This window comes from Abramis brama (genome assembly GCF_963993115.1).
Source record: "Abramis brama genome assembly, chromosome: 9".
NCBI lineage: Eukaryota > Metazoa > Chordata > Actinopteri > Cypriniformes > Leuciscidae > Abramis > Abramis brama.
Genome location: NC_139971.1, coordinates 29,273,285 through 29,298,253, shown reverse-complemented (window position 1 = coordinate 29,298,253; position 24,969 = coordinate 29,273,285). Strand labels below are relative to the sequence as shown.

The 24,969-nt window shown below is 38.5% G+C and overlaps 2 protein-coding genes across 4 annotated transcripts; both read left to right on the top strand.

Moving 5' to 3' along the window:
- Window positions 1-8,772: 8,772 nt before the first annotated feature.
- Window positions 8,773-14,101, top strand: LOC311089517 (uncharacterized protein; the record flags this gene model as incomplete). The annotated part of the gene is made up of 6 exons (XM_084124243.1): window positions 8,773-8,870; window positions 9,696-9,887; window positions 9,998-10,066; window positions 10,246-10,347; window positions 11,809-11,934; window positions 13,910-14,101. Exons 2-6 carry the CDS (start codon window positions 9,768-9,770, stop codon window positions 14,099-14,101), a joined length of 609 nt encoding a protein of 202 aa, XP_083980369.1. The 5' UTR covers window positions 8,773-8,870; window positions 9,696-9,767.
- On the top strand, window positions 11,868-16,488 carry LOC311090030 (uncharacterized protein). 3 transcript variants are annotated; one of them, XM_084125131.1, is made up of 6 exons: window positions 11,868-11,934; window positions 13,736-13,768; window positions 13,910-14,994; window positions 15,237-15,380; window positions 15,573-15,781; window positions 16,057-16,488. In XM_084125131.1, the coding sequence occupies exons 3-6, from the start codon at window positions 14,817-14,819 to the stop codon at window positions 16,081-16,083; spliced, it is 558 nt and encodes a 185-aa protein (XP_083981257.1). In that variant the 5' UTR covers window positions 11,868-11,934; window positions 13,736-13,768; window positions 13,910-14,816; the 3' UTR covers window positions 16,084-16,488. The 3 variants fall into 3 exon arrangements, with proteins under 3 accessions (XP_083981257.1, XP_083981255.1, XP_083981256.1); XM_084125129.1 differs by having other exon boundaries at window positions 15,573-16,488; XM_084125130.1 differs by lacking the exon at window positions 11,868-11,934 and adding an exon at window positions 13,231-13,615 and having other exon boundaries at window positions 15,573-16,488.
- Window positions 16,489-24,969: the final 8,481 nt, after the last annotated feature.

Here is a 24,969-nt window from a genome sequence, read left to right as displayed (position 1 = left end):
CACCTCTGCTAATTGCACCAGCTGTCTCTAGAGATGCTTGTTTTGGGATTTAACACACAAAAACACACACACAAATGGGATTGTGGGTAATATAAAAGGATGTTGTGAAGCTGTGAAAACCTGTTACATCAGAATAAGCTGCAAGAAGCTGTTCTCACTGGAGAGGGAATCTTTTAGGGCATATAATCTAAAAATAGGAGAGATTTTAAGAAAGTATCTTTTTTCCCCAAAAAGAGATTTACTGTGTGAATGGAACGCGGGGCTAAAAATAATGAGTTGTGATGTCATGATTTTTACAGGAAGCTGTGAAATGAATTGATGAGACATTTTTCACAGTGTGCGTCTACCCAACACTGATTCATGGTGCTAAACTACCCTGAAGCTCTGCTGCATCAACAGTGGTCAACACAGAAAGCTGCATAAATGCACATCACCAACAAACAATGACAGGCACATATTGAACATGCATATAAACATAAACCTTCAAACAAGCAATTGTGCTTCTCTGACATGCTCGGATGGACTATGCAATGCAATTATGGAAAAAAGCAGTGATTAAATCTGATTTTGTGCCACAGTTTAGGTTCAGAAATCTCACATGACTGTGTTTGTATTGAGCATATCACAGCTCATTGGAGTCAGAGAGGACTCCCCATTGTGACACTAATGGTGAAACGTGTAAGAGTGTCTGCGATGGTGAAATTCCATGGGGTTGAAAACTGAACCCACTGAGGACCAAGTGTGTGTGTCTTAAAGATTAATCTTTAGCATACTGATACTCACTGTACCAGACCTAGATGCTGTGCTGACATGCCGAGCCTCAATCAGTATTGGCAGGCTGTGGTTTAGAGCTTATTGCATGTAATTCAGATGTCAATCTCTGCAAAGCAGGTATCGGAAACACACACACACACACATGTTTTTATTTTTCATGTTGCAAGATAATAACACGGTCTACAACATCCAGTGCTGAAATTCTGTGTTTATATATTCAGCAATATTCAGGAACTTAAAAACTGGTCATTTTTAGCATGATTTATCAACAAACAGTGAATAAATAGTAAAAGGTCATCTCATATCTCATCATATTTAATGTAATATACTTCCATTTTAATATGTGCGTTTACTTATATCACTTTTGGGTACATTCACCAGAATACACACCGGTAAACTGAGGACCACCCAAAAAATTGAGGACATTTTGTATGTCCTCATTTGTTTGACTATACAGTGGCATTCAGCATGCTCTAAAATGGTGTCCAGGCTTAAAATCTCACTTGTCCCAAAAAATCACTTTTAAGTGATTTGTGTACCTGAAGTGTGTATGCCCCCCCACTAAAGTGTGTATAACACAGCGCCCTCTAGGAGTACTGCACTTCCGGAAAAGATACACACTTCGGGGATTCTGACCAATCAGAGCGCAGGAAGCTACTACGAGAGCGGGAATTCATGATCTGACCAATCAGACGCCAATACGTCATCAACAAACATGGCGGAGGCAAAAAAAATCATGATTAATGAATGAATTGACAGAAAATTATAGATAAATTCCCAATAATTAGTATTTAAATAAAAATAGACTAATTTGCCCTGAGCTGGAGCTCTCGCGATTTATATGAGCATGTTTCTAAACTTTAATCCTCGCAGTTTTGCGCTCGCATCAGAGTCTGCTCTGTGTGTGTGTGAAGATCGCGCTGCTGCCCCGCACCCTATACAGAGACTATACGTTACAGCACGTACAGTAACTTACATAGGAGTTTGTTAATCATATAGGAACGAGTTTGAAGCGGGGAAGGGACAGGCACATTACGTCATGTGAATTTAAAAAGTACATATTTCCTTCCAAAAGCGGATCGAGGGACAATTGTTTAAATCTGTCAATATGTGTGATGATTTATTCATCTGAGTTTGTTCAATAAAAATACACAAGCCACAAAAAGATGTGAAAACATGCAAAAATCGCTTGCTTTTATGAGTGATTTTATTTGTTTTAAGTGTTTTCTCCTACTTTGCGCTCTGCCGTTCCCTGTCATATTATGAGCGATTTCCCTGAGCGGCCGCCGCCCCTCCCCCACCCACCGAGCTGGAGTCCGTTACCACAGCAACACATTCACTTACAGCAAACATTCTTATTATATTATATTATATTATATTATATTATATTATATTATATTATATTATATTATATTATATTATATTATATTATATTATATTATATAGAGGAGATCAGTTACAGCAAACATTCTCTTTATATTATATTATATTATATAGAGGAGAGCAGTTACTGCAAACATTCTCTTTATATTATATTATATTATATTATATTATATTATATTATATTATATTATATTATATTATATTTATTGTATTATATAGAGGAGAGCAGTTACAGCAAACATTCTCTTTACATTATATTATATTATATTATATTATATTATATTATATTATATTATATTATATTATATTATATTATATTATATTATATAGAGGAGAGCAGTTACTGCAAACATTCTCTTTATATTATATTATATTATATTATATTGTATTATATAGAGGAGATCAGTTACTGCAAACATTCTCTTTATATTATATTATATTATATTATATAGAGGAGAGCAGTTACTGCAAACATTCTCATATTATATTATATTATATTATATTATATTATATTATATAGAGGAGAGCAGTTACTGCAAACATTCTCATATTATATTATATTATATTATATTATATTATATTATATTATATTATATTATATTATATTATATTATATAGAGGAGAGCAGTTACTGCAAACATTCTCATATTATATTATATTATATTATATTATATTATATTATATTATATTATATTATATTATATTATATTATATTATATTATATTATATTATATAGAGGAGAGCAGTTACTGCAAACATTCTCATATTATATTATATTATATTATATTATATTATATTATATTATATTATATTATATTATATTATATTATATTATATAGAGGAGAGCAATTACTGCAAACATTCTCTTTATATTAACGTATATTATATTATATTATATAGAGGAGATCAGCTACAGCAAACATTCTCTTTATATTGTATTATATTATATTATATTATTATATTATATAGAGGAGATCAGTTACTGCAAACATTCTCTTTATATTATATTATATAAAGGAGAGCAGTTACAGCAACAATTCTAATGATACTATATTATTATATTAATTATATTACAGTTTTTCTCAGTTGCTTTGGTGCATTTCTCAGATCACAACTAAAATTCTTACTTGTTCAATCTCCACATTATCTACTTGTGCACCTCATAAAAGCAATTTCTCATTCTTTTGAACAAATTGCAGTACATTCATGCAGTTGATTATGTGCAAATGTATGCTGTTTCTTACATTATTAATTGCTTATGTCATGTTTATAAAAATGTATTATACTGGTTCTCTGTTGAATAGTCTTACCCCACAAAACATATAGGCATTAGTTCCATAAGTCATTAAATGCAGAATTGGTTGAACTAGTTGTCATAAACTGTCAAACATATTTTCTATACAATTCTATTAGACTTTTTTTGTCCTGAATTGTTGAATTGCAGAGGTGAGTTCTGAATTTCACTAATGAAGGGGAATGTAAAGCATTAGATCAATCAATGATCAACCAGTTCTCTATAATAGCTCAGAGTGCATCTCATGAAGCTTCATCTGGGATGCATACAGAGCACAACACGTTACACACTCTGAGAGAGGAAGAACAACAGGGTGAACAGCCGAGAAGAAGAAGAGGAGCAAGGATGTGTGGTGGAAGGGTAAGGAGGTAAAACAGAGGAACAGGCTAAGATTGTGTGTTTCAGAAGAAATAAGTGCCATTATTGTAGATCATGTTCTCATTCATGACCTTATGGCCGAGGCTGGATGAAGGGTGCAGCCGAATGTTGGGAGAACAACCGTGTGTCTTCAATCATTCAAGCGTTTGTAGACAGAACAGGTGTGTAATCAGACAGTGTTCACTCTACTGCACTGTACTGTTCACCATAAACTGTAGACTTACTGTAATGCTATAGGCTATTACAGAAGTCTACTTGCATTATACATTATACAGTAAATATACTTGATAGAGACACGTACATACAGTATATGTGTGATAGTCTTGTTTTTTATATCACAGTGCCACTGTACTGTAATCTTTTGTCAGACCAACAGTAAAAGTGCATATGTGAATCCTGTCCAGTCTCCTCTAGAGTAATGCGTATATGTGTGCTGTTTAAATTTATATGTCATTCAGATACAGTGCAGTATTTTGTATTTTCAATCATTGTCATCAAAATCGTAGCCATAGTTTACATCTGAAACTAAGCATTTTGACATTCTTGTTTGTGAACAATGACACAAGGATATGTTCTTTGATATTGTACTAAGGATTTTGAGCAAGTTACAGGAGTTTGATGGTAGGCTAATCTATTGTGTTCTGCTGTTTGTACGAAATGCACTTAGGTACTGGTGTGCAAATCTTAAGGATGATTCAATAAATGTACTAAAGTGACTGATAATAACTGTTAATAGAGCAGTTACAGCAAACATTATGTAACTGCTGTCTCTCTCTCTCTCTCTCTCTATATATATATATAGAGAGTCTCTCTCTCTCTCTCTCTCTCTCTCTCTATATATATATATATAGAGAGAGAGAGAGAGAGAGAGAGAGAGAGAAAGAGAGAGAGAGAGAGAGAGAGATAGAGACAGCAGTTACATATAGTCATAATACAAAAGAAAAAAAGTGTTTAAAAGAATCATGAATCAAGCTGACACGTTTAAATGTTTGTTTACAGATGTATTTTGTTCTTACTTTGATTTTAAAAGCCATTGGATCTACACTAACCCTAACCCTAACCCTAACCCTAACCCTAGCTCTGTCTCTGCCTGTCAGACTGACTGAGATCTGCTCATACTGTGATCAGCCGCCCTTCCCCCACAGCACTGACTCTGATCGCGCGCGCGCCCTTCCCCCACAGCACTGAGACTGATCGCGTGCGCGCCCTTCACCCACAGCACTGAGACTGATCGCGTGCGCGCCCTTCCCCCACAGCACTGAGACTGACTGCAGAGTGAAAGAGATGAGATGAATGAACTAACAGACTGACCAGTGACAGAGAGATAGGTAATCAGCAGTGCTGCTCAAAAGATGACAATCTGTTGTGGCTATGCGTTTTTAAAGCACTTTTACATTGTCTAACAGCTTCTCCGCCCTTTAATGTAAATACCATTCATTTATTAAATACATAAAAAGATAATGCTGTTAAATTACACGTTAAAGTTTAATTTTGAGCCTCGAAATAATCCACACTCCTTCCCCCTTCTTAACTCAAATAAATTCTGAAGTAGTTGTGGGACACTGATGAAATGACAACAACACAGACAAGTGCAGAACTGGAGATATACCAGCTCATATCAGCCCTGCTGTATATTTGCAGACATCAATTTACTATTTTGATTAATGATATTAGTAGAAAATAATATGCCTGTTCAAGAGATCTAGGTTGCTCATTTAGGCATTTTTTGCTCTTTTAAACCTGTGCTTGTACGCACATGCGCAGTGGTTCCTAGTTCGAGGCGGGTGGATTCGTTTAAAAGTGATCATGTGCTCTGTCCACTAGAAAAGACCGGAAAAGACACTCTGGAAAGACTCACTTCACCACAGGTTTTTTTGTTTTGTTTTTTTTTAGTTTGAAGAAAGAGTACTGTGATTAAAACTGTGGAAAAAAAGATTCTTGCCATCAGATAATGTTCTATTAGGTTAAATAAATGTAGTCACAATTTCAACGTGAAATCCAAATACGTAATTACGTCATTTACGCAAGTCTGCGACCGTGGATGTGTTTTCCCGGGAAATGCAGACACGTGACAATGGGACGCGAAACAGACGACGACAACCCCCACCACGCACGCATTAAAGGCTAAAGGTGAGATCTAGACTTGTCCTCAAAATGCATGATAACTAAATACATTGTGAAATATGAAAGTTAGTAAGATGTGTTTATTTTAGTTGTTTAATTATTTTTTCCTTAGGGTTTTATTTACTTCTCGACTGTATTTGAGTTTGCTTCTAATATGATGATTTGCTGCAATAAAGAAAAAGTTTATTGCCAACTTGTAGGCAATGGCCAGTAAATAGAATTTTGTTATTTTTTATATAATAGTACTTTAGATTCTGCAAATTAATCTAAACAACTGAGTCAGTGATAGTCTACTAGCCTATATCATTGTTTTTTTTTTTAATCAAAAGTGTTGTCAACTATCAACAGTAATTTGTATAAATAATGAAATAATGAATTCCATTTTTTTATATCATTATTATTTGATAATTTTTATTTTATATAATATTTTTTATTACATTATATGCCTGTTCTTATTATTATTTATCTTTATAGAGCTTTTTTGCCCAATGCCAGTACATAGACACTTTATAGTATTTTTATTGTGTGTGTCAAATCCAAAGCAGACCAAAAGCACATTAAAAATAGCCCCTATGAATCTAGCTGGTTACTGACTGAAAATCTCCCATACGCTCTTAAATCAAATATGAATATACAGTAGATTGATGTCAATTGTGGTCACAAGGCACACAAGAACTAATGGTTTTTGGCATCATTGACATTGCCTTTTTTATCTAAATGCCTGTTGTTGACTGGTCACATGTGCTGTCATTGAATAGAGCTCTGTTGATATAATATAAAGATATACTTTAGTGTTTAACAGAAAAAAACACAACACAGGTTTGGAACAACATGAGGTTCAATTGAAACAACAATTAATATAATTGTATGTTAATTATGTATGTTTTTGGGTGAACAATTCCAGTAAGATCAACAAGATTTTTTTAAATATGCTTATTTATTTCATTCACCTTATATTTATTTTATTTATTTTTTTCAGTCATTTCAAGAAAGAAATTCAGCATGCTGGGAAATAAAAGGCGTAAAAAACCTCTGCAGGACGCTGAGCATCACATTACCTGTGAAACCGACAAGCCTGGGCTTCGAGAGCAGTTCATCAGCAAATATAAAGGCAAGTATAAATTACTAAGCAGTTTAGTAATAACGTTAATCTACAAAACTGAGAATTTAATGTGAGGTGAGTCATATGGTTGTTAGGCCAACTAATATCCATGTTTCACAAGTTAAACAAAACCAGTTACATTTTTGCATTTCTGGTTCCATCAACCCAAAGTCAATGTTTATTTGCACATTCTGAACCCAGTTATGCATAATAAGCCGACAGTGCATGTGGTCATGTAAACGCAGACTAAGGTCACCATAAACAGCATAAGCATAAACCAATCGACACAGATAGATTTTTGCCCCTTATTTGCAGATTTGCCCGGCATGTAAACACATTAACCTCTGTGTTCTGTGGCTTATTGAAGGGAGCATGTGTGATGTGTGACAGGAAAGTGTCCTTATTTTGGATTAAAGCACATCCAGACAGAGCGAGTGTTTTCTTGACCCAAGAACCTCTTAAAAGTATTCTCATCTCGTTCAGAAGTGGTACAGTCAAAATCCTGCACCCGATACTGCATGAGAGGAGAATATGAGTCTGGAAGTTTTCCTCTGAAATTCTGGAATACTCTTGGGCTTTATTTAACATCACAACTGACATGACATATGAAATACACAGTCAGATAAACGAATGGTTAGGTTTTGACGTCATTAACCTGATTTACTTATAAAGTAGTGGTTTACGTGGTTATTGGTTTGCATGTAAACCTGGATAATGGATTATTTCAAGAAGGTGATTTTATTTTGTTATCAGCGTATCGGTGTGCATGTAAACATGATCAATGGGTTTTGGTTAAATTCCTGAAATAAGATCCATGGTTAGCACAAGATCAAGATATTTTCACGCTTTACTCCACAACATAAAATAGTAATACTCTCTTGTGTGTTTTTTTTAAAAGCCTTTACTTGTCTGGTAAAAGGCAGTTGTTAACAAGTGTCTAAATGGGAGACGGGTTGTCTGGGACATTAAACGTCATCAGCTGAACAGATTAACTCATCTAGTCACTTTCACAGCCTCGTTGTGTTTATAATCGCACTCTTGCAAACTATTCTAGGTAGATGTAGGGATGGGGATGTATACATCACACAATCAGTCAAACATGCATTATAATAATGCAGAAACATTATAAATATTACACAGGGAGATGGATTTTAAAGCTTTAGAGTTCCTGGAGGCACATTTATCAACAAAAAAAAAAAAAAACTCTATACTTTTATCTAAACTATAGAAGCCACATAAAACATCCATATACCACAAAGAAAAACTACCTGAAAGAGATGCAAATAATAAACAAACAGAATTGTCTTTTAAAATAATGCAACACAGTTGTTGAAGCTTCATCGTAAGGAAGTTGAAGTTGGTCAACCGTGGTGTAGTTTATAGATTAACTTTAGCTTATTTTCTGCAAATCCCAGTGGGTTTTTGTGGAGGAAACCAGGGGATGTTCAACTACTACCGGGTTGGCCTGCAAAAATAAGTTTGTGTAAGAAAATGTATGTAATTTTAACTGTATAATTTTAAGACTTAAAAGTATAATGTAAAGTATAAAAAGCAAATCATGCTTTGAGATTAGCCTGACTTTTGACTATTTTCCTTAAGTAATTTCCCTTTCACATCGTATAATGTACGTCATATGGTAGAGAACTTTTAGTAATAAAATAATAGTTGACATTAAAGAAACTGCAGCTAATGTATTTCTCCTCTTTAGAGCGTGGAGTTTTCACCACTGGAGCTTTCTTCCGACCGAACTGAACACTACACTGAAGCTGAGAACACGTTCCTGTTTGATTTTCAGTGGCATGGCAAAAATTGGTGGTGAGTACAGAACTGTTGGATTGATGTAGTAAGGATGCTAAAATATCTGGAACTGTAAAATACTTAGGATGTGTTCATACCTGGAGTTCTGTTCGCTTGGTTCGTTTGGTCCGGGTCCGCTTAGTGTTCAGATTGGCATTTCTATTGTCAAACCTGTTATGCTTGACCAGTCTGTCCTTTTTAGGGTCACATCTTCCTGTTTTTGGTTCGTTTACATGTCTCTGGGTCCATGTTACATTCTTTTTTCATTCGAACCGCACCAGAGTTCGTTTGGAAGCCAACTGAGACCTATTTATTCAGCATCTGGATCCTCTTGTTTGGTGGCACCAGGTTTCAGATGGCAGTGTTCACACTTATTCAAATTAACCACACTAACAGTCTAAACAAACATGCCAGGTGTGAACACACCCTAATAATTAAAATTCAACATGAACTGACATTAAGAGTACTGAGTGCAGTTTCCTTGAGTCATCTAAATTGGCTTTCCCTGTATTCCCTAAAGAGAACAAAATGATTAATTTTAGATGCCTTTATCTGAGAGCTGAGAGGATGTTGCAGTGCGCCATTTAATCTCATATATCATATAGATCAGTGGTTCTCAGACCCTCCTCTCTGCAGATTCTGTATGTCTCCTTCACCTGACACACTCAGATGAGTTCATAGAGCTGTGTTCTGATGATGAACTCCTCATCTGAATCAGGTGGATTAAAACACCAGACATACAGCATATGCAGAGTGGTGGGTTCCCAGGACTGGGGTTCAGAACCACTTATAATAACTGTACATGTCTAGCTAGTACTGAGTGGTCATTTTATGTCTTTATAGCATGGATGCATCTAAAGAAGACTCGTCCTTGGGAAGACTTATGTAAATGATGAGACCAGAAATACTTGCAAAATGAGAACCGTTGAAGTGAGCAGAAAACCTCACCTGTGTCTCTTTGCTGTACGAGACATTCTACCAGGGGAGGAAATCACTTACAATTATGGCGACTCAGATTGGCCATGGCGAGTCAAGGTACTATCAAGAAAATGCTAAAGAGATTAATCAGTAATTCTCACAAATCTCATAATCTTAACTCTCATTCTGATTAGTTACCATGTGATTGTGGTCTCATATTTCTCAAGCCTTTGAATAAAGCATCAGCAGAATCCACTGATAAAAAGCCAGCCAGCAGTTTGGGTCTGCAGAAATCGGTAAGTCCACTTTAAAACATCTGTATCATTATATTATTGACTCTTTCAGCGTAGAGTTGTGTGTGAAAGAAATGATAGATAACGTGTAGGACAGCTAGAGGAATGAACATGAACAAGTTTTTCTGTCCTTTACAAATATTCTGATTTTGATATTCACTGGTTTCTTTTCTGACATCCAGCCCCATTGTTCAGCTTCTGTTTCTTCTCCTGAATTGGACAAGGTGAACAGCAATGGTCCATATAAGCAGTCAGGCAAAGCAATAACATCAATGAATAAAACGGTAACCATCTCATACATGCAGCAACTATCTACTGATGTTTACTGCCAGCTAGTTGAAAGTGCAGTGAGTGATTTCTGAGAAACACTATTGATATTTGAAATCGACACCCAAACAGACACACCCCTCCCTTCATTGCTCGGCCCCCAAAATAATGAACACGCAACACAGGCAACCACTAACAGCTGGCGCTCAGGTGTTCAACTCGAAAAGATCTTTATCGCTGGCAAACCATAGGATGCTTTTTAAAGGTTTGGTTTTAGTTGATTGTAGGTGCATATCCACTTCATCCAGCACACGTGTGTAATAGTAGTGGGAAGTTCGGATCATTTTACTGACTCAGATCTTTAAATCTCGTTCATCAAAATGAACAAATCTTTTTTCAAGTTATTTCGTTCATTTCAGCAGAATGTATTTAAAATGTTACATGTTAGCCAAATTCCCCAAACACATCAAATGTTGATCGCATTTAGAATAAGAAAAAAATTGCAATGCAAGAAAAAGGCCATATTATGAGAAACAGTTAATTTATTTATTTGGGTCTTCAGGCTATGCATTCTGTTAGTTTACCTCACCTCCCGATCTAAGCCGTTCGATCATCCCGTGATCCTCATAAACTGAGCTTTGCAGTCTGTAGTACCAGATACAGTATTGATTAGTTCACGTTTCGAGTCTATCGACTTTGGGTTCAAGTCATTCGTGCATCACGTGACAGCCCCATATAGGCTGAGCTATGCAGTCGCTACCGGATACAGAATTGATTAGTTCATCTTTTGAGTTTTCGTGGACTTGATAGGTGAACTAATCATTTATCTTTCCGGTACTGACAGCATAGCCTCTGTGGGACTGACCGGAAGAACGAAAGACTTGGACCCGAAGTCTCGAGAGATGAACTAATCATTTCTGTTTCCAGTACAGAACCCATGGGATGTTGGGCATGTGCGGTCAGCGCAAAATGAACGAATCACTCTCTGAGACAACTCGGTAGTCCCGAGTCATATTAAAGATTCGTTCATGACGACCCGTCACTAGTGTATAAACGCTTCAAATGATACAAAATTGTATTGCCATTAGAAATGTACTTATGTACCCACACTTATGTAAAATGTACCCACAATTAAAACAAACAAACTAAAAATGACTTGGATGGTATGGAGTAAATGTAGCGCCTTACTACCAACCTCTGCTAGTTAAGTATAGTTATTGGTTCAGAGTTTAAATGTCTGACTCTGAACCAATGTAACTATTAATGTGACTATTGTCACAATTTGTATGTAAAGTTTGTATAAATGTTTGTTTAGAGTTTTTATTTTATTAATGATCTTTGCTTTGAAATGTGCAAAACATTTTTTGTTCACTCCTACAGTGTGTTTGTTCTTGTCTGAAATGGGTGCCACAGTTTTCAATATTGCTAATGTACATTTTATTCTTGTTTAAGCTAAATACCTCTTTATATATCTGCAGAAGCGGTTTCAATCAAGATTGGCAAAATTAAGACAACATCATGAAGATTGCTATAAACGTTTTAACAGAGCAGAAATTGAAAAGGAACACAAGATTGCTAAACAGCAATCACAAAAAGTTTGTTTGGTGAGTAATATGTGAACATAATCACACTATTCTGTGATCAACGCCTCAGTCAATTAACGGTTAATTATTTTATTATTCATTTATTTTATTAATTAACAGTTTGCTTAGTCCTTTTGCTTTTAGACCTTATATTTTTATTCAAATTATATTTCAAGCTGTCACAGTCATCCTCAGTCGCATCCACATCTGATGCACCCTCTTCATCGGCACCCTGTGCTTTGTCCACCTCTATAATGGCCTCATCAACCTCATGCTCTCCTGCCCTGTCCTCATCACCGTCACCAGCTCCTGCGCCACCCATGCCACCTTCATCCTCGCCTGGGCAGCCTTCATCATCATCATCTTCGCCTGGGCAGCCTTCATCATCCTCGCCTGGGCAGCCTTCATCATCCTCATCCTCGCCTGGGCAGCCTTCGTCATCCTCGCCTGGGCAGCCTTCATCATCCTCGCCTGGGCAGCCTTCATCATCCTCATCCTCGCCTAGGCAGCCTTCATCATCCTCGCCTGGGCAGCCTTCATCATCCTCATCCTCGCCTAGGCAGCCTTCATCTTCATCATCCTCATCCTCGCCTAGGCAGCCTTCATCATCCTCATCCTCGCCTGGGCAGCCTTCATCATCCTCGCCTGGGCAGCCTTCATCATCCTCATCCTCGCCTAGGCAGCCTTCATCATCCTCGCCTGGGCAGCCTTCATCTTCATCATCCTCGCCTAGGCAGCCTTCCTCTTCATCATCCTCATCCTCGCCTGGGCAGCCTTCATCATCCTCGCCTGGGCAGGCTTCATCTTCATCATCCTCGCGTGGGCAGCCTTCATCTTCATCATCCTCATCTTTGCCTAGGCAGCCTTCATCATCCTCATCCTCGCCTAGGCAGCCTTCATCATCCTCGCCTAGGCAGCCTTTATCATCCTCGCCTGGGCAGCCTTCATCTTCATCATCCTCGCCTAGGCAGCCTTCATCATCCTCATCCTCGCCTGGGCAGCCTTCATCATCCTCGCCTGGGCAGCCTTCATCATCCTCATCCTCGCCTAGGCAGCCTTCATCATCCTCGCCTGGGCAGCCTTCATCTTCATCATCCTCGCCTAGGCAGCCTTCCTCTTCATCATCCTCATCCTCGCCTGGGCAGCCTTCATCATCCTCGCCTGGGCAGGCTTCATCTTCATCATCCTCGCGTGGGCAGCCTTCATCTTCATCATCCTCATCTTTGCCTAGGCAGCCTTCATCATCCTCGCCTGGGCAGCCTTCATCTTCATCATCCTCATCCTCGCCTGGGCAGCCTTCATCTTCATCATCCTCGCCTGGGCAGCCTTCCTCTTCATCATCCTCATCCTCGCCTGGGCAGCCTTCATCATCCTCGCCTGGGCAGGCTTCATCTTCATCATTCTTGCCTGAGCAGCCTTCATCTTCATCATCCTCATCCTCGCCTGGGCAGCCTTCCTCTTCATCATCCTCATCCTCGCCTGGGCAGCCTTCATCTTCATCATCCTCGCCTGGGCAGCCTTCATCTTCATCATCCTCGCCTGGGCAGCCTTCATCTTCATCATCCTCGCCTGGGCAGCCTTCATTGCCTTCCTATGCGCAGCCTTCATCATCATCATCATCATCTTCTCTTGCTCCACCCTTATCTTCACTCTTATCAGTGATTCAAAATCGCAGATGTCTGAGACACTCTCATTAAGGGAGGTGGGTAGATTAATTTGCTTAATTATTGGGATGGTCTGGCTGTATTGCACTTGTAGAACTAACAATAGATTATATGAAATTATATATTATTTATATTTGTTTGTATTTCTCCTCTTCCAGATATCCTCTTTAAGGCCATCAAGAAAAAGACAGGTATGTGACTTGCCATGTGATACTTTATATGCTCAATTTTTTTGGCATAATTATGACTTTGCTTGCCAGTATCCACAATGCGATGAAACATAATGTTACAGGAACCACTGCCTTGAGTAAGTGTTATATTCTCTCATTCAGTATTCAGGAAGTACCGTCTGTGACACAGACTACAGCGATGTCACAGACTACAGCGATGTTGACCAAACATACCAAAAATCAGCTCAGATGAATCGGATGGTAGTTCTTCTGGACATGACATGGTCAAAAATGGCCAGACACCTTGAGTTTGTCCATCGCAGAGGGAACACTGCAGCTGGCAAAAATGAGTAAAGTCCTAATGGCCATGGAGAAAGGAACACTGTCTGACTACAAAGGAAAGATGCATCTGTCAGTATGAACTACACGCGAAACTTCATCATAGTTCATAAAGGACACTATTTTCTTGAAACCTTTGCTCACTTCTAAGCCGACTGGTGTGTTTAGAGCACACAGAGGTCGAACTCTTTTCCTGCCCTGGGCATCATCATCTTTAGGTTTCAGAGGACAGTTTTTGATATGTTTCCAAAGGCTACGCTTGTTATAAGGCCCTTGGCAGTAAATGCAGTGAATAAATTCTTTGGCTCTTTGTCTATTTTTTGAACGGTAGTAGGCAATCATCTCCCCATGTCCTTGTCTCACCACATCTGTGTTGTGGGCAAAGTTGCCCCTTTTTCAAAGGAGGTTCAACTGTACTCGTCTTTCTTTGGAATGTTTTGGAAATGCTATTGCCTTTACAACCCCCACTTCGTTGCGATGGACAAATTCAAGGTGTCTTGCCATTTTTGAATATGGCTTAGAGCAATTAAGGCAATACTGCTTCTTGTACGCCTTGCGGAGTTCCGTCTTTGGTGATGGCATTGACTGAATAAAAGTCTTATCACCAGACAAGGTGTTTGTCTCTTTAGATTGGCATTTCATCTTTTTTGGTGATGGTACAGTCATAAATTGATCAGATGAACTACCTGCCTCGTTGGGAGATGTTGGATGTATCAAAGCACTTTTGACAATGTCATGTCCAGAAGAACTACCATCCGATTCATCTGAGCTGATTTTTGGTATGTTTGGTCACATCAGACCCCATCCTGTTGAACAAGTGCTCTCCCAGCTGCTAATGGCCATGGAGAAAGGAACACTGTCTGACTACAAAGGAAAGAAACTTGATGACATTGAAATTGACCCAAATGGTACGAGTATACTTGGACTGTCTGTGTGTATCTGTTCTTTACATATTTGCAAAACAATGTATATGTTACCGGCAAAGTGTGTAATCCGGAATTCTATAGAATGCCCTAGGTAATGTAGGTAGGTAACTTAGGTAACCATCAGGCATTCTATACAATAACGGGATTTCACACTTTGCCGGTAACATATATAATCATGTCACAGATGGTAAGTATAAGCAATAAAGTGTAAATTTTTTTGTCAGTGAATTATTTAGAGCAACTTGAGGCCCAAGGTGATTCCATGTCAAGTGATGAGGAGGATTACAGTGACCTATCTCAGAAAACAGCACCAGCAGAGACTGATCAACTTGTTCAATCTGATCAATCTGTTTCATGGGAGGATCAAGGTAAGAAAAATCTCTAAACTACACAAACAACAATAATCAAATAAACATGAATCAGCTCCATGCAGCAATATCCAGCCAAATGAAAAAAATATACACATTAGGACACATTAGTCTTGATTTGGTCTTTACTCACCAATTTAGTTGTAATGAGAATGTGTAATGAGTATTTACTTGTTTTTAACTATTTCATAGGTTCTTCAAACGCTCCAAAAAAGAAATGGGAGGACAGTGAGGTAAAAGCAGTAGAGAGACACATGATGAAGTTCATCAAGACATACAAAGTTCCTGGTAAGCAAGACTGTGAAAGATGCATTCACGCAGAGCCAGAAGCTTTGAAGCAGCGAACATGGACTGGTGTGAAAAATTATGTGCGGAACAGGATCACGACTCTTAAAGAAAAGGTGGTTTGTAGGGTGGCACAAACACTTTAACACTTTGCACATTATGCTCTTTTTGTAAGAAATGGAGCTAAATTAAAAGAAATGAGGATATAGGTGTAGAAATATTTTGAGGATGGAATGAAACAGAATATAAAGTGCAAAGTTAGAGTATAAGAAGGCTAATGAAGAAGTAGAGGATATTAAGATAGTCAATTTTCATTATTCAGTTTTCTTTGTTCAGTTGCAATGAAGTTGGATGGAATGTCATGTTAAACTTTTTGATATTTCTGTCATAGAGGGAGGAGAGAATGTTAAGAGGATAAAAAGGGAAGAGTGAATAGGTGTGTTGGACATGGGCCGTGGCTGGATGTAACCGATCGGTGAGAGTTGCAGTGTGCAGGCGGGAGGAGCTGAAAACAGACACGTGAGTCGGACACTTTCTGCTTCCCGTAGTGACGCAGAGCCAGAAGCTTTGAAGCAGCGAACATGGACTGGTGTGAGAAATTATGTGCGGAACAGGATCACGACTCTTAAAGAAAGGGTGGTTTGTAGGGAGGCACAAACACTTTAACACTTTGCACATTATACTCTTTTTGTAAGAAATGGAGCTAAATTAAAAGAAATAAGGATAAAGGTATAGAAATTAAAATTGAGAGACGCTCACGCTGTGTTTGCATACTTTACCACAGCTGAAGTGAAATAAATGCATTATTTGCCAAATACACAGATATTTCAGAGACATTTTCATGCAATACATGTACTGCTTAATACAGCATCTGTTTGTACAAGAATAAAGTTCAACATAAGCCTAAATACCGATGAAGTGGGGTCTACATTGTATCAGTTTTATTTGGATAAACATGACAATATAACAGCGTGACTACATGAAAGGGGATTTCACTGTTATAAAAACAGATTTGTGAGCATTAGTGGAACTAAAGGTGTGAGAATTAACTCTTAATCATTGTGTTGCAGTGGATTCGGCCAATCGTGGATCAGTTGTGTCGTCATCAGAGCTCATGAGTCGCTCTGGAGAAGCTGCGCTGGCTGAGTCCTCCTGCTCTCCAATCGCTCTCGCCGTACTCTGATACCATACGTCACAGTCACGGGGCTTCGCTGTCTGAAGTCGGACACAAGTTCTAACCGGCATGCACTGCTCAAGTCAGCTGCTGATCGGTCTGCGCAGCGCTGCATGAAGTCCAACAAGCCTAATGCTCTCCTCCCTCTTTACATCCCTTTACATTCTCCTCCCTCTTTACATCCCTTTACATTCTCTCCTCCCTCTTTTCATCCCCTTTACATTTTCTCCTCCCTCTTTACGTCCCCTTTACATTCTCCTCCCTCTTTACATCCCTTTACATTCTCTCCTCCCTCTTTACGTCCCCTTTACATTTTCTCCTCCCTCTTTACGTCCCCTTTACATTCTCTCCTCCCTCTTAACATCCCCTTTACATTCTCTCCTCCCTCTTTACGTCCCCTTTACATTCTCTCCTCCCTCTTTACGTCCCCTTTACATTCTCTCCTCCCTCTTTACATCCCCTTTAAATTCTCTCCTCTCTCTTAACATCCCCTTTACATTCTCTCCTCCCTCTTTACATCCCCTTTACATTCTCTCCTCCCCTTTTACATTATCTCCTCCCCTTTACATCCTCTTTACATTCTCCCCTCCCTCTTTACATTCTCTCCTCCCTCTTTACATTCCCCTTTACATTTTCTCCTCCCTCTTTACGTCCCCTTTACATTCTCTCCTCCCTCTTTACGTCCCCTTTACATTCTCTCCTCCCTCTTTACATCCCCTTTATATTCTCTCCTCCCTCTTTATGTCCCCTTTATATTCTCTCCTCCCTCTTTACGTCCCCTTAACATTCTCTCCTCCCTCTTTACGTCCCCTTTACATTCTCTCCTCCATCTTTACGTCCCCTTTACATTAGGCTTGTTGGACTTCATGCAGCGCTGCACAGAACGATCAGCGGCTAACTTGAGCAGTGCTTGATGGTTAGAACTTGTGTCCGACTTCAGACAGCGACGCCCGTGACTGTGCCATAAGGCATCAGAGTACAATGAGAGTGATTGGAGAGCAGGAGGACTCAGCCAGAGCAGATTCTCTAGAGCGACTCACGAGCTCTGATGATGACACAGCTAATCCACGATTGGCAGAGTACACCGCTTGACAACGATCACGTGCGTTTCATGTTTCTTCTCACACCTTCAGTTCCACTAAGGATCACAAATCTGTTCTTTATAACAGTAAAAGCTCTTTTCATGTAGTTGCGATAAATGTTTATCAAAATAAAACAATGTAGACCCCACTTCACTGGTATTTAGGCTTATTTTGAACTTTATTCTTGTACAAACAGTAGTGCATGTATTGAATGAAAATGTCTCTGAAATATCTGTATCTGGAAAATAATGCGTTTATTCCACTTCAGCTGTGGTAAAGTATGCAAACTTAGCCTGAGCGTCACTACGGGAAGCAGAAAGTGTCTGACATCACATTCTCTCGTCTGCACACGGCAACTCTCACCAATCGGTTACATCCAGCCACAGCCCATGTCCAGCACACCTAATATAAGGGATGAATAGAGGGAGTAAATGTAAAGAGGATGAAAAGAGGGAGGAGTAAAGCGGGTAAAAAGAGTGAGGAGTAGAGTTAGAGGATGAAGAGGAGGAGTAAAGAGGATGAAAAGAGGGAGTAGTAAAGAGGGTAAAAAGATGGAGGAGTAGAGTTAAAGAGGATAAAGAGAGGGAGGAGTAAAGCGGGTAAAAAGAGTGAGGAGTAGTTAGAGGATGAAGAGGAGGAGTAAAGAGGGTAAAAAGAGGGAGGAGTAGAGTTAAAGAGGATGAAAAGAGGGAGGAGTAAAGGGTAAAAAGAGGGAGGAGTAGAGTTAAAGAGGTGAAGAGGAGGAGTAGAATTAAAGAGGATAAAGAGGGAGGAGTAAAGCGGGTAAAAAGAGTGAGGAGTAGAGTTAAAGAGGATGAAGAGAAGTAGAGTTAAAGAGGATGAAAAGGAGTAAAGTGGGTAAAAAGAGGGAGGAGTAGAGTTAAAGAGGGAGGAGTAGAGTTAAAGAGGGAGGAGTAGAGTTAAAGAGGGAGGAGTAGAGTTAAAGAGGATGAAAAGGAGTAAAGCGGGTAAAAAGAGGGATGAGTAGAGTTAAAGAGGGATGAGTAGAGTTAAAGAGGGAGGAGTAGAGTTAAAGAGGGAGGAGAGAATGTAAAGGAGGAAGTAGAGAGATTTTGAAGAAGGGTGGATGGAGGAAGTACAGAGGATAGTTGGGCACTGAGAATCATTCCCACCTCCAAGTTAATTGATTTTTCATTGTTGTTCTTTTAAAAAAAAGAATAATTTGAAGTTCTGTCATTAACTGCAATGTGCACTTTCAACACAATGTGTCCAAGACTGTTAATATTAAAGAGTCATTTAATCGGAGTGTGTGTCACTAGAGTCCCCAAAGAGTCGTTCAATTGGAGTGTGTGTGTGTGTCACTTGAGTCCCCAAAGAGTCATTTAATCGGAGTTTGTGTGTGTCTCGAGTCCCCAAAGAGTCATTTAATCGGAGTGTGTGTGTGTGTCACTAGAGTCCCCAAAGAGTCATTTAATCAGAGTGTGTGTCACTAGAGTCCCCAAAGAGTCATTTAATCGGAGTGTGTGTGTCTCTCTAGTCCCCAAAGAGTCGTTTAATATGAGTGTGTGTGTGTCACTAGAGTCCCCAAAGGGTCATTTAATCGGAGTGTGTGTGTGTCACTAGAGTCCCCAAAGGGTCGTTTAATCGGAGTGTGTGTGTCACTTAAGTCCCCAAAGAGTCATTTAATCGGAGTGTGTGTGTCACTTAAGTCCCCAAAGAGTCATTTAATCGGAGTGTGTGTGTCACTCGAGTCCCCAAAGGGTCATTTAATCGGAGTGTGTGTGTGTCACTAGAGTCCCCAAAGAGTCATTTAATCGGAGTGTGCGTGTCACTCGAGTCCCCAAAGGGTCATTTAATCGGAGTGTGTGTGTCACTAGAGTCCCCAAAGGGTAATTTAATCGGAGTGTGTGTGTCACTCGAGTCCCCAAAGGGTCATTTAATCGGAGTGTGTGTGTGTCACTAGAGTCCCCAAAGAGTCATTTAATCGGAGTGTGTGTGTCACTTCGAGTCCCCAAAGGGTCATTTAATCGGAGTGTGTGTGTGTCACTAGAGTCCCCAAAGGGTCATTTAATCGGAGTGTGTGTGTCACTAGAGTCCCCAAAGAGTCATTTAATCGGAGTGTGTGTGTCACTCGAGTCCCCAAAGAGTCATTTAATCGGAGAGTGTGTATCACTATTTTTATTTGTATAGAGTTTTTTTTGACAATTACTACACTTTACAGAAGAACATGCCTAATGTCTTAACCCCAGTGTGTAGCCAAAGATGACTCTGATGAGGAAAACTCCTTAAGATGTTTTTGTGATAATGATTAGTTTACAGTCGATGCTAAATTAACTAGAGGGATGCAGCCGGTGGTCAGTGAAAGGTTCTCTGCCATGAAGTGAAGTCCGTTTTATTTCTATAGCGCATGATACAATACAGATGGTTTCAAAGGAGCTTCACAGACATAAAATAACTTGCAAATGTCAACAATTATGAAATGAATAATGTAGAGCTGTTTTACAGTTGAAATTAAAGACAATAGTGTTATTATTCAGCTCAATTCTGTTCATCTTTTGCTTCTGATAGTCAATCAGTCAAATCAATAATATTTCTGAATGTTAATTGTCATTCCCCAACTGAGCAGCCAAAGGCACTTGATCTCAAGCTACAAATCAGACAAAAAATGTAGGCTACCCATTTACAGTGATCTTGCAGAAAAGAAGAAACCCAGTTTACTCTCTCACACCTGTATCTCTGCACTAGCTTGATTTCACTGTCCAGTATTGGAACTTTGAATTGTAATATTCTACTTCTGTCTTCTTAGGATAAATAATATATAACATCTCAACAATGTCCTGAAAGTATACCTTAACCAGAGTATGTGTATCACCATGGTCCTCAAAGTATGACTTCATCAGAGTTTGTGTTTAATGTCCCCAAAATGGACATAAAAAATACTGTCCCTAAAGTGAAGGCAAAATGTCAGGTCTTTAAGGAAGGCTTTTATTGATAAAATCAAGTGATAATTGTGATGACAGCTTCTCCAGAAGTGCAGTCATATCTTTCTTTTGTCTCTAGACCCTTCAGAAAGGGGTGTCCCTAAAGGTAGGGTTCCCAGTCATACGTCCTCACATTGTGGTTAAGTAGGTATGTGTGTGTGTGTGTGTGTGTGTGTGTGTGTGTGTGTGTGTGTGTGTGTGAGTGTATGTGTGGCGTACATATGTCTTTGAAAGATGTCTCCTATACTCACCAAGACTGCATTTATTTGAGCTAAAAAAAATAGTAAAACATTAATATTGTGAAATATATATCCAGTTAAATATATGAACCTAAATGAGTACTTAAATACTCATTTAATGTGAACTGCATGAATAAAAATAAATCCACAGACAATCAACAGAGACTTCAGCTGATGCTAATGCACCAAACAGAATTGCACCTATCACAATTGTTTCCACAGTTGTGCAATTGCCCTTAAACCCATGCTACCCTTTGAGTCAATTGACCTATTGGTAAGCCCCGCCCACATTAGTTACTGTTGCGAACTCGGACAAACAGATCCCAGTTTACAGATCCCAACGCAAGCGGGAGAAGCCTCATGTTACGGTCGTCACAATCACAGATGACAACACTGTTCGTGTACCGCAGGGTTAGATTAAAATAATTTACATTTAACCAGTTTAATATGAAGAGGCACTGAAATGTAGACCTCCGTTTATGTCTTTTTGACCTACACTGTACATGACGTGAGAACAGTTAGCTATTTAGGTTTGTACGTTAGCATGGACTCACTGATTTAATTGTAACTTATGACAACCAGAAAATGAAAATTTTCATCTTTATTGGGATTGGGGTTGAATCCTTAGGGAACCAGGTTACTGCCCCCACATCAGTGATAAATAAACCAGGCTTCAGCAGATAATTGGTCCGTTTGCCCACATCTTCTCACACTTGTGAAACACGCTGGTGAACGTGCACACAATACGGTGATTCAAAACATAAATACCCATGTCCATCCTCTCAGGATACCTGGAACCAGTGTTACAAGTACCCCAGGCACATCGTTTTACCATTTTTGTAGCATAAACACCATGGAGTGAATGACTGTAAAGAAAATGTTGGATTAAGTAGCAGATACACACTTGCAGTACAATTGTGCTTATGTTGCTACTTAATCAAGGGACTGCAGCAGGTAGAAAATGATGGTGAGGTGGAAATTCATGGGAGGTAAAAGGGGAAAAAAGGAAGATGGAGAGCTTGTTTGAGAGAAAATTTCAGCAGGCTGACTCTGCAGGGAGAGTTGTGCTTGCAATCACAGGAAATAAGACATGCACTGAGCTAGCTGATGGGGGCCATAACTGGTGAAAAATAAGAGGGTAGATAATGATGGGGGGAAGACAGGCAGAAGTGATGCTATAAGTAACTGTGAGTGCTGAGCATATGGGGAAAATAAATGTGACTTGTTGCACATGCAGCAAATGAAAATGCAATGGTTGTAGATAACTAGAAGGAAAGCTTAGGCCACACTTAAATGACCGGCCATCCCCTATACTGCATAAAACATCAGTGACAATGCCAATGGAGGGCTGTATTTTGGAGTGTGTATTTTGTGTTTGTGTTAATTATGTAACTCATTCTTTATTTACGTTGATTTTCCGAGCGGAATGTTTTCCGTAGTTATGTTTTTTTCTTATTTAGTTGTGAGTTGTAAACGTTATTTTTATTAATAAATACTTTTTTTATTCGCTTTTGTTCTCGTTGCCTCCCTCATTTGTCGCGGCTCAGAGCCGGCCATGACAGCTGTAAAAAAACAAACATCAGTAGACACAATAATATTTTTTAGATTTATTGAGATATAATAGTTGAGCGGCTGTTCCCCGAGTGAAACAAACTAGTGCAAATTTGCTGGTGCACAGGAAAAAACGCCTTGTAACGGTATAAACCAAATGATTTGATTTGGTCTATAATTAACTATAATTAATTTGGATGGACACAGGCGTGGATCCCAAATGAAAAGTTTCTGCTTGAATAGATGAGTGACTTTATAGATTTGAATTTAGCTGTATGTAGCTTGCATGATTTTTAGAACAATATTGTGTTGAACTAAATGCACAAACTGTGATAGAGATGAATGTGGCTAAATATAAACCTGTTAAATATGAAATCAGACTTAAAGCTCAAAAAGATTTTATACAGGAACTTTGGAAAATGGTGTAGCTAATTAGAAACTGTGTCAGAATGTGAAGATGATGTGATATTAATTATTCCTGAGCAACCTGTTGTATTGGGTTAAAAATATCATAGGCTTTCTCTGAAATAATTCCTGGAAGTTTTCAGGGAGGTAATGGAAGTGAGACAGTAAAAACACAAGCACATGCAGTTGTCAAATTATCCCTTTAGGTTGAGGATAGTATTGGATTGCTGGCTAGTGTTAGCAGTGATGAAACTATAAAGGTTCCAAAAGGATGTTTTGACAGTGATGCCACAGAAAAACTATTTTGGTTCCCAAAAGAACCTTTCAGTGAACAGCTTTTAAAAGAACCATTTTTTTCTTAGTGTGAAAAACATGTTTTACCTTTTGTAGAATGGGAAGATTCCATGGATTATAAAAGGTCCTTCATGGAATCACCGATGCCAATAAAGAACCTATATTTTCAAGAGCGTATGGAAAGTCAAAAGATTATTATACATAAGCAGCCCTTCTTTTTTTACAGACAATGTGAGTTGTGGTGACAGTATCTTGAAAGAGAATTTTACAGTGGCTAAACCAGACATGCCATGTATATGAGATATATGCTGTACCTGTTCTATACAGAGTGTGTGGGTGCATGAATGATCAAGCAGATGAGATACTCAAAGAAAGAAAGAAAGAAAGAAAGAAAGAAAGAAAGAAAGAAAGAAAGAAAGAAAGAAAGAAAGAAAGAAAGAAAGAAAGAAAGAGAAAGAAAACAAAAATGAATGTAGCATTAAAAGGTAGTTTTAAAGGCTTTGCTTAGATAGCAGGCAAATTTGATTTTTTTTTTTCTCAAATCAGATCTATTTAGGCAGGATAAAAGAAAAATGCATCAACTCGCTCTTCAAATAAGCGCCATATCAAGTTGAGTTTCTTGTTTTATATTGTGATGTTCTGTGCTATGGTCACTGGCAGCTTTGCTGTGCAGCAAGGAGTGCATTGTTTCCGTCACCGGTTTTGATGTTATCATTTGAGCAGCCAGATTGTGAGACGCATCTGTAAAAATCTGATTGAAATCGCATTTCAAACAACCTCCAAATGTGGTATGAATCAGATTTTAAATAATCAGATGTTTTTGTTGTTGTTGGCAGTCTGGACATAGCCGAACAATTCAAATAGGACAACAATTTTCAGAATTTTTACCGATATCCTTGAAATGGATAATTATTCAATTTATTTGTAGAAAAATTATTTTAATTGCTAAACTAATTTTGATGTGTCCCAAATCCTGCATGTAACCATGTTAATGCCCTTTTATCATATTTTACCTATTACGAAAACAAAATTGTGACCATCAGGAACTGACAATTTATTAAACAATCTCATTAGTTACACAGTCACATCCATCACATTGACTGTATTCGTCAAGCTCAACCATTCGACTCTGCTTCTACAGTCATTGTAAGCTAAATAATAAAATTAAAAAATTCATTCATGAGTGATAAGTTTATTACATTTGTTCCCAAGTTAACTAGGCCCTACTGAGTAAGTTTAATATACGCTAAATTGCAAGCATGTTACCTATTCTAGCATAGTTTATTATCATATGTACTTTATAATTTATGAATATTCTAGATTATCATTATTGTTATTATTATTATTTCATTTCAATTAGTCTTGAGCAAAAACTGTATCTTTATTTCATCCCGGTTTCAGAGTTCTGAGGTGTCTTTACCGAAAGGTTACTTGTTAGAACTAAATAAATGTTTGCTAGATTGGGTAAACCCAGCCCGATCTTCCGGTGATTTGATTTCGCCCTGCAATTCAGGCTGGAAACCTGTACATTCTTCTATCCTGCTTCCGTTACAAATATGCGGGGACCAATCACAAACTGGCTTATCCACCTGACGCTATTGGCGGGTTTAATCCAAT

Excerpts from the sequence above, each read along its gene's own strand:
- LOC311090030 (XM_084125129.1), top strand. The coding sequence starts at position 14,817 with ATGTCATGTCCAGAAGAACTACCATCCGATTCATCTGAGCTGATTTTT. Across the intron at positions 14,995-15,236 it reads CATTGAAATTGACCCAAATG|TGAATTATTTAGAGCAACTT; the intron begins GTACGAGTATAC and ends TTTTTTTGTCAG. Across the intron at positions 15,381-15,572 it reads TGTTTCATGGGAGGATCAAG|GTTCTTCAAACGCTCCAAAA; the intron begins GTAAGAAAAATC and ends ACTATTTCATAG.